Genomic DNA, 10290 nt, shown 5'->3' on the forward strand with positions numbered 1-10290 from the left:
GAACAACTCGCTGCGTAAAAAACTCATCTCCCCCTTGGTTCTTTTGCCAATTCAAATCTGTGAACTCTGGTTACCGGCCCTTCTGCCACTGGAAACAGTTCTTTCAAAACCATTCTTGATTTTGAACACCTCTATCAAATCTCCCTTTAACTTTCTCTGCTCCAAGGAAAACAACCCCAGCTGAGTAGTATCATAGTCTGGTACGGCATAGAAGGAGGCCATTCAGCCCATCGTACCTGTGCCGGCTCTTTGAAAGAGCTATCTAACTTCTCCAGTCTCTCCACATAACTTAAGTCCCTCATCCCTGACACCATTCCAGTAAATCTGCTCTGCACCCTCTCCAAGGCCTTGACATCCTTCCTAAAGTGAGGTGCCCAGAATTGGACACAATATTCCAGCTGAGGCCTGACCAGTGTTTTATAAAGGTTTAGCATAACTCCTTGCTTTTGTACTCCATGCCTCTATTTTTAAAGCCAAGGATCCCGTATGCTTTTTTTAAAAAAAAATAAGCCTCTTCAGCTTGTCCTGCCAGCTTCAAAATGACCCGACATTTAACCTCCAGAAGCCTCACAGCAGATGAGCTTGGACCAGCAGATACAGTGGGCATTGTGCTGTGAATTCTATGTTTCCAGCTCTGCCAGTGACATTATATAGCCAGAGCACTGCCAACCGATCTGGATGAAAGTCAACGTGACTAATCGGTCACTTTCCCCATCCCTCCTGTGAGGTAAACTCCTCATAACCAGGGTTGCAGCATGAACAAGCCAAAGGAGGCCGACTTCAAGCCACGGCTGGTGAATTACTGCGAATGAGGTGCAGCTGTGGACACCTGTCCTTCAGAGCTGGGACTGAGATTCTCCAAACAGAGGGTCCTGACAGGCAGCAGTGAGGCCATTTTTGTCCCAATAATCACAATCAATCAGTATTTTGTAGCCACATTGCTCATGGTCAGCATTGAAGCTTTAAAACCCAGTGTGCAGCACACTGAGAATATCAGGCATGGAGGAGAACACACATGATTTTCCAACCATTCAAATTAAAATTAATGACTGGAATGCTGCTCGGCAAGACCGATAATCTGGTGCCTGCTCCCAGTGTGCGATGCTCACTCACCGACACCACCAGCCCCAACGTACACAGAATACGGTCAAAAAATAAACAATGATTAACTTGGAGTGTCTCTGATGAATCAATACAATTCACAGATTTTACTAAATCAAGGAGACACTGTGCCTAAGATTGGAGAGCATTTTAAGATTAGCTTAAACAATTTTTTAAAAATATAAACTTAAAGAAAAGGGCCAAATTTCTTTCCATATTTCAGGTCTCCTCGGCTCCAGCCTGCTCTAAAAACGACAGGTGGAGCGAAAGAGAGAGAGCGAGAGCCGCCTGCGCCTCACAGCGGGTCATTCATTTTCAAAGCCACAAGTTCAGACTGGTGAACAAGCCAATCCAGGACAACACACAACCAGCTGAGTCTCCATTGCTGTAAGTTTATTCTATCTGGATAGGTACCAGACACCAGGACCCAAACACTGAGACCATCCTCTAACCCATTGTGCAGGAACCAAACTCATACGTCAGATTTCAACTGCAAACTCTGTCCCAAGTGACCAGATTCAGTTCCCAGTCTGCAAGGTTTACTGGGAGTCTGGAGAAAGCTGTTTACTCACCTGTGAGAGTGTGAAGGTGGCTACGCTGCTATCATCATACAGTAAAATATTAATGGTGTCCAAGGCCCAGGTACTTTCAGCCAGGAGGCCAGATTTAAGGGACATCATCACCCGCCAAGCCTCTGGGGTGCCTGGGAACGGAACACAAAGAATGATGCTAAAACCACAATTTGGGGACAGCCTATCACATTGACAACACTCACCCGTCCTCCCTCAGCATTGCATTGCATTTGCAACCTCTCATCTCTCTCTCTACTTTAATCAATACTATGGTCAATGAGACTCTTTTTAAAAAAAAAATCTTCCTTGTTCCCTCCTCAGCTCAGATACGGTGTCTCACACTCGTCCTTCTCCCTGTCTTCTCACTTTGTCGGCAAGACTCATCACACCACCTCCAGTCTAATTCACTCTTTCCTCAGATCTCAAACTCTCCAGATTCCTTTTCCTACATTCAGCTGGTGTTTGAAATCCAAGCTCGTACGGCCATACTATCTCTCAAATCCCCTGCTCCTGCCCTACTCTTAACATCAGCTGCCTTAACAAAAAAAAGGCAACATTTAGCAAAACTAGCGGCTTTCTCTGGTCAATTTTACAGGATCATTGATGGGACGTGCACCTGGAGGCAGCTTGTGGGCTGACACCAAGCTTTGAATCATAGAAACATACAGCACAGGAGGCGGCCATTCGGCCCATCATGCCTATGCCAGCTCTTTGGAAAAGAAATTCATTTAGTCCCATTTCCCCACTCTTTCCCTATAGCCCCTGTATCCAAGCTTACGCCACAATTGTCAAATGCTTCTGTGGCCAGACTTCGTGCGTCAGCAGCTAATCCGCGTCAGTATATTCACTTGGGATTACCCAGACCTACAGTGAATCCCCCCTCAATAATGCTGGACCAGAGAAAGGAGCTTTCAGCCACATCTATTTTTAAGCTTGTAGGAATGGTCATTGCAGCAGCACTAATGTCACAGCAACATCACCAGTACAAACAAAGCACGGTGTGAGAAAAGCAGCAAAACCCAGGACACACATCATCCATCTCACACCTGAAGTACCTCAGAGAAAAAAAATCTGACTGGTATCGCTCGCGCATAATACAACCTCCTGTTCACATGTCCAGATACATCCCTCTGCTTCGGGCTGCTTACCCAGACAACATTACCTCTAGTTCATGTGGTCACTTTGCTTGGTATCACTACTCCAGGCCTTCCTACCAGCATCATCCAGACCAAAACAATCCACACTATCTCTCAATTTATACACCCAAAAAGCTCACCAAAATCACCCACTCTTTCTAAATCAGCCCGTTACGCGTCCGCCCCGGGGCCAGCGTCCGCCCCGGGGCCAGCGTCCGCCCCGGGATCCCAGAACGAGCCATCAATTTGAAATCTGTTATTCAAATATCCTGCTAAGAAGTTATTTTCATAACATTAAGGTATTAAGTGTTGATACAAACATTCCAGAATGCCAGGTGGTCTTAAACAGGCTGGGAATCTAGTGTCCAGCATCTGGTTGGGAATATTTTCACTTTCTGGCTGAGTTTAAGGATGCATGTTGAAAAACATGTCAGATCTTTGCTGAATCTGCAACATGTCATTAGAACAACCCCTCATTCCTATGAACATAGGAAACACCTCTGCCTCACTACTCTGGGCAAAAAGAAAACAGAGCATCCCCAAATCAAAGCTTCACTTTTAGCTACTGAAACTGCCTGTACAACAGTTACACCATACAGGGGCTCATCAGCTTAACTGGAATATTCCCCAAGCACACATCAGTCCAGGTCTGTGCCATTGTCCCACACGCCAAATTCAGGCAAACCTCCAATGAACTGATTGTGGCAGTGTTATTCTGGGTTGACTAAATTTACCAGTTTACAGTCCACACTAGTTCCATTTGGCTAGGACTCTGGATTTATTAAAGAGTTCACAGTCTAACTGATCTGAGCTCTCTGAACATTAATAACCAGAACATTACTGCTTATCACAACTTACCAATGTCCTTGGTGGTGAGTCTCCGCCGGGATTTCAGGACTGGTTGAGATGCCTCAACTGAACCAGGAGGGAAGGTGATGTCTCGTCTCATCAGTGGTGGCTGTGTAGAGGGTCCGGAAATATGGGAGGCAGGCATCGGGGGTCCAACTTTTTGCATCTTCATTCCTGAATGGAGAAACGGTGACTTGCTGGGTGAGGTACGGTTTTCCAACGGTCGCTGCATGGGAGCTGGGCTGGACACCTGGGAAAGATGGTTTGGCACTGACGGAGGGGTTTGGTAGGTGGACTGTGATGGCCTTGTGATCGGGGGGAGAGGGGCAGAGGGGGTGAATGATGGCTGACGCTGGGTGACGTGGGAACCCCACTGGCCTTCATGGTTCATTCTCTGATCAGGTCCCATCATCTCCTCGGAACGATTCATGCTGTGATATCCTGGAGCTTGTGGTGGGGCTCCAGGACCTGGCCGGTTTGGGTAGTTATAAGCCATATCATTTCGTCCCGGCCACACTGTTCCCTGTGGTCCTTCAGGAGGAGACTGCAATGGACCTCCCATCATCTGTGGGGGCACAGACTGTTGAGCGGCCGGGCCAGGAGGACCCTGCATTCTCTCTCTACCGTACTGAAATGGAAACTGATTCTGCACCGGCCGGCGATCGGTACCGGGATAGGCATTGCCGTACTGGTTATACATATCTTGCTGAGACTGCTGGGTCGTGTAGGGCATCCCGTACATTTCGCCTTCGTGCCGCTTGGCTGGAGGCCCGTAAGTCCCATCCATCTGTCGTTTGAAGTTCTGACAAAAATGGAGAAGAGAATGCTCAGATTTCTTAAACCCCATCAAATAAAAAGTATAAGGATAATACTAGCCCAAAACCTGACATTTAAAAAGGAACGAGGAGCTGTGGTTTGTAGAGGTAATTTAATGCAGTATCCTAACCCTGTTGACAAGTAACTTGTTTTGATTTAGGAGGCAGACTGGGAGTACAACAGCAGGCTTCAGTGTTCTTGGGTGTGGGGGGAGCAGGAATTTGACCATGGATCCCGCTCCTGATCAACACTCATGTCCCATGGAAATACCTGATGTTTACAGACAGCAGGACAGGATTGGGTTTGGCCATGATGGCACCCATGGTTGAATACCTCGCTACACTCATCCATGAATAATGGCCATTTAGTGGGGTACTAGAGGACTGCCAGCACCTATGGAACTACATAAGAGCAGTAACACCAAGTTTAAAAGCTGTGCTGCACCTGAATTAGAAACATCGGAAAAGGAGGAGGCCATTCAGCCCCTCGACTGTTCCGCCATTCAATTAGATTATGGTTGATCTGTATCTTAACTCCATTCACCCGCCTTGGTTCCATACCCCTCGATACCCTTACCTATTAAAACTATCAATCGCAGTCTTGAAAATTTCGATTGACCCCCAGCATCCACACCCTTTTGGGGAGAGAATTCCATATTTCCACTACCCTTTGTGTGAAAAAGTGCTTTCTGATCTCACTCCTTAACAGCCTTGCTCTAATTTTAAGATTTTGCTCCCTTGTTCTGGATTTCCCCCACCAGAGGAAATAATTTCTCTCTATCTACCCTATCGAATCCTTTCATCATTTTAAATACCTGAATTAGATCACCCCTCAATTGTCGAAACTCAAGGGAATACAAGCCAAGTTTATGCAACCTGTCCTCTTAATTTAACCCTTGGAGCCCCGGTAACATTCTGGTGAATCTGTGCTACACTCCTTCCAAGGTCAAATTACCCTTCCCTGAGATGCGATGCCCAGAACTGAACACAGTACTCAAGATGTGGTTTAACCAAAGCTTTATACCACTGACGCATAACTTCCTCCCCTTTGAGATAAAGGCCAACATTCCATTAGCTTTTTTGATTACTTTTTGTGCCTGTCACTAGTTTTTAGTGATTTGTTTACATGGAAACATAAATCCCTTTGCTCCTCCACAGCTCCTAGTCTCTCACCATTAGGAAAATATTCCGATTTGTCTCTCTCAGATCCAAGCGGATGACCTCACACTTGATCTGCCACAGTTTTGCCCACTCAGTCTGTCTACGCCCCGTAGGAACTGAAGAGCACTCCAGAATAGACACAACAGGTGGAAAAATACACCCAACACGGGTACCCCTCAGTTCCAGCATAGAAATCCAGCATTAATGGGACTGAACCATGTGTTACTCGAGTTTTGCTGAATGCAGGTCAGGTTGTGCTGGTGAGTCCATCCAGACTCTGTTTGTACTCAGTCAGGAAGAGTTAGTCTGGCTTTTTAAAAAAGTGTTCATGGGATGTGGGTGTCACTGGCGAGGCCGGCATTTATTGCCTGTCCCTAATTGCCCTTGACAAGGTGGTGGTGAGCCGCCTTGAACCGCTGCAGTCCACGTGGTGAAAGTTCTCCCACAGTGCTGGTTAAATGTAGATCTTAAGATTTTCTCTGTTCTAGTTCACTGAAAGCTGTACTTGGTGTCTGGTTCGCGATATTTAAGCACGGGCTCTTAAATCCACAAACAGGAACAGCAGCTAGCGCACATAATAGGATTCAACTGTTTCAACAAACATCAATGTTCTAAAACAGGAGCAGTTTGGTTGTGGTGGTCAGCAGCGAGGCCCCCATCCCTGCTAACTTCTTTTGGGAGGGAGTAAGGGGGTGTGTATTATCTGCCCAACACCCGTGCCACTCACCTGCTGTTGCTGCTGTGGAAACATTCCAGGTTGCTGGTTAGAATACGACTGCCCAACCGGAACTCCCTGTCCGGGGTACTGGCTTCCAAAGGGATCATGCCTAGTATTATGGGATGAGGTTGGGTGAGAGGGGAACATCAAATTTAGTAGCTGCAGGCATTCAGATCCTACACAGTGACAATAACCTCAGACCACAAGCTTCTATCTGAACCGTCAGTAACAAGCTTCAAACATTTTCTGATTGATATGCAGAGTGAAATATGCTGAGATGCACTGTCCAGCTCCTGTGTCCACAACAGGTTTTACTTTTGAGAAATGTTGCATATACCTCTCCTCAATCAGCACCAAATTAACCAGAAATGCCATATATAGTGTATAAGGTGAACCAAAAACTCATTCACTACCATATAAGATGGGGATCAATCACAAAGCTTGTATCCACCAAAATTCCCAGTCTTGATTTATCTGACGGCCACTAATACATTTTAACCAGCACCATTGTACCAGCTGTTGCTCCTCCCCTCCAGCACCGGACATTTAAATGGGACCACCCCCCACTGCTGAGTTTAGATCCCCTCTCTCCCCCCCCGCTGAGTTTAGATCCCCTCTCTACCCCCCGCTGAGTTTAGATCCCCTCTCTTCCCCCCCCCCGTGCTGAGTTTAGATCCCCTCTCTTCTCCCCCCCCCCCCCCCCGGCTGAGTTTAGATCCCCTCTCCCCCCCACCCTACCCTGCCTGGCTGTTTCTGATTTTAAATCTGCAGTGGGAGCCTGGAGTAAAGTCAGGACTCAGAAAGTAGAGTTTGCTTAGAAACGGAGCAGCGCGGCCGCCGGGACCGCGCCGGAGCAGCGCGGCCGCCGGGACCGCGCCGGAGCAGCGCGGCCGCCGGGACCGCGCCGGAGCAGCGCGGCCGCCGGGACCGCGCCGGAGCAGCGCGGCCGCCGGGACCGCGCCGGAGCAGCGCGGCCGCCGGGACCGCGCCGGAGCAGCGCGGCCGCCGGGACCGCGCCGGAGCAGCGCGGCCGCCGGGACCGCGCCGGAGCAGCGCGGCCGCCGGGACCCGCGCCGGAGCAGCGCGGCCGCCGGGACCGCGCCGGAGCAGCGCGGCCGCCGGGACCGCGCCGGAGCAGCGCGGCCGCCGGGACCGCGCCGGAGCAGCGCGGCCGCCGGGACCGCGCCGGAGCAGCGCGGCCGCCGGGACCGCGCCGGAGCAGCGTGGCCGCCGGGACCACCTTTAGACCAATTGCTCTGCTGGAAGGGAAACGTGAGCAAGGAAAAGATTTCCGAACCTTTAACCCCAAACAGACCGAAATTTCTCGGCTTATACACGAGTCTCTATTTTGGTTGTTCCCCCCACCCCTCCCCAACTCTTAAATCTGTGCCAGTTTCACACGGAGATGTGAATCAGCCCTAGTACCAATGGTTCACATTTGTTTGGCAAAAATACCAACTAAGACTGTTAAATAATCAAACACAGCACCAAAGATGCAGCTACACATCAACTGTGCTTCAATTGCTGGCTCTCACTCTCCCTTTGAGTTATGCAAGTTATTTACAAATTAATACATTCTGCAAAGGTTTATTGTAAAAAAAAACATTCTGAAGTTTCATATAAAACTTCCAGCTCTTTCCAAGAAGAGCTCAAGTGTTTGATTTAAACTTACCGCTGCTGCCCCGGGTAGCGGTTTGGAGAGTACAAGCTGGAATCTGCATTCACAGGGACCACACTAGGTTGAGCTGTTGCTGGTCCCAAAGACCCCTCTGGGACCATCCCATGTTCAGACCTGAAGAAATGGAGGTGGGGGAAAAAGGAGAGAGATAGATGAATGGAACACGGAAAACGCAGCTGTGGACATGTGATATAAAGTGGAGTTGAGGTCAAAGATCAGCCATGATCTGATTGAATGGCGGGGCAGGCTCGAGGGGCCGTATGGCCTACTCCTGCTCCTATTTCTTATGTTCTTATAATCCTCCACTGTCACCCGACCACATCAAAGGAGGTGAAGCCCACACCTCTGGCAGCTTCCAGACCAGAATAGCCAGGGGTTCCATTGGCTGCTATCAGAGGCATCGCAAGGCTGACCTTCACCTTACTGGCTCCCAGTAGGGACAGGAGGCACAGTGCAAATTACAGGTTGTAAGTCTCCAAGGTACTCTCCCACCATCATGTGTGGCTGAGAAATGTTCTTCCTTTTCCTTTAGAGATGGCATTTTGTTTGACCTTGGTCTTGTGTATGAGCTGGGTGTAAAATGGCAGCAACGAGCTATAGAATAAAACCAGTGACATTAGTGTGTGACTCTGGTGTCTGAGTACATCGCATGATCCAGTACTCCCATGACATTAACCCGGCAACTGCAGGGTTTCTCACAGCTGTAAACTCAAGCACTGAACTGGTACCAAAAGGTGAAGCAGCACATCTGCATTCTTCAGCTCAACTTTGTTATTAAAAGTACAAGGGATGATATTTCCTTTCCAGATCAGGTGGGGGCTGTGCAGACAGTTGGAGACACCCACGTGTAAGCTGATTAGAACTCGAGTCGTGGGGCTCAGGGCCATTTCCTACATCACCCAACTGTCTGATAGCTGTACAGCCCACCTCTCATTGTGAGACTGCTGTGCCACCCCCCCCCCTCACAATACAACCCACAGAGATCCACCCCCCCCCTCACAATACAACCCACAGAGATCCACCCCCCCCCCTCACAATACAACCCACAGAGATCCACCCCCCCCCTCACAATACAACCCACAGAGATCCACCCCCCCCCCCTCACAATACAACCCACAGAGATCCACCCCCCCCCCTCACAATACAACCCACAGAGATCCACCCCCCCCCTCACAATACAACCCACAGAGATCCACCCCCCCCCTCACAATACAACCCCGCGAGATCCACCCCCCCCCTCACAATACAACCCCGCGAGATCCACCCCCCCCCCTCACAATACAACCCCGCGAGATCCACCCCCCCCTCACAATACAACCCCGCGAGATCACCCCCCCCCCTCACAATACAACCCACAGAGATCCACCCCCCCCCCTCACAATATAACCCCCGAGATCCAACCCCCCCCCCACAATACAACCCCCTCCGAGATCCAACCCCCACCTCACAATACAACCCCCCGAGATCCAACCCCCTCACAATATAACCCCGCGAGATACACCCCCCCTCACAATATAACCCCCGAGATCCACACTCACCCCCCCCCCCACCACGAGAGATACAGTAATTTGTCCAACTCAAAATCAAAGCACCCTTGGGCGAGTGGGACACAATACACCCAACGTCTATCCTTTACCACCGCTTTTATCCATGATTTCAAGAGGCTACAAGACAACTTTAAATACCCATGTGTCAGGGAATAATTGAGCAACTGACTGATCTAATAGGAGCAAATGAGAAACAACTAATCACTTATACTAATTTAAATCTTGGTTTATCCATTTACCTTCGGTTACTTATAAATGACTCTGAATAAAGAGATATCTGATCCCAGCACAAACTGTCAATGGGCCAAATCATTGACTCCAGCTTCATAGATTAAGGGCATCAAGTGTAACCTGGATTATCCTTCAGTACTTAATAGGGCTAAACAACATCTAACTAATGGGTTATGTTTAAAGAAATGTTGATCCAAGCAGATTATTTTAGGTTTAGCTCATTCCGACTTTCGGGATTCTCTTCAAACCCACCTCCTCTCAAATCCAGGTCCGTATCCGTACTGCTGGCGCTGCCCCATACCTACATTCCCCATACCCGCTGCAGGAGGGCGATTGTAAGGGTCTCCCATTCCAGTATTGGGTGCGGGTCCAGGAGACATGAAAGGGTCAGTCCCAGGAGCTGCTGGAAGAGAGACGTATTTCACTACATTTCACAATATATCAAACACCTCCCCAAAACCTGGCAAGAAAACCTCCGGCTA

General features: G+C 49.1%; 1 protein-coding gene across 1 annotated transcript in view; it reads right to left on the reverse strand.

Annotated features, from left to right (window-relative positions):
• LOC137342780 (AT-rich interactive domain-containing protein 1A-like) overlaps positions 1–10290 on the reverse strand; it is a 68654-nt gene that overhangs the window by 3886 nt on the left and 54478 nt on the right. The window contains exons 12-16 of the mRNA XM_068006958.1: positions 10061–10211; positions 8025–8144; positions 6362–6461; positions 3668–4460; positions 1674–1804 (exon numbers count right to left, since the gene is read on the reverse strand). Coding sequence (XP_067863059.1) covers positions 1674–1804; positions 3668–4460; positions 6362–6461; positions 8025–8144; positions 10061–10211 — 1295 coding nt within the window. The remainder of the gene's footprint in view (positions 1–1673; positions 1805–3667; positions 4461–6361; positions 6462–8024; positions 8145–10060; positions 10212–10290) is intronic.

Source organism: Heptranchias perlo, chromosome 26 (assembly GCF_035084215.1).
Source record: "Heptranchias perlo isolate sHepPer1 chromosome 26, sHepPer1.hap1, whole genome shotgun sequence".
NCBI classification, from domain to species: Eukaryota; Metazoa; Chordata; class Chondrichthyes; order Hexanchiformes; family Hexanchidae; genus Heptranchias; species Heptranchias perlo.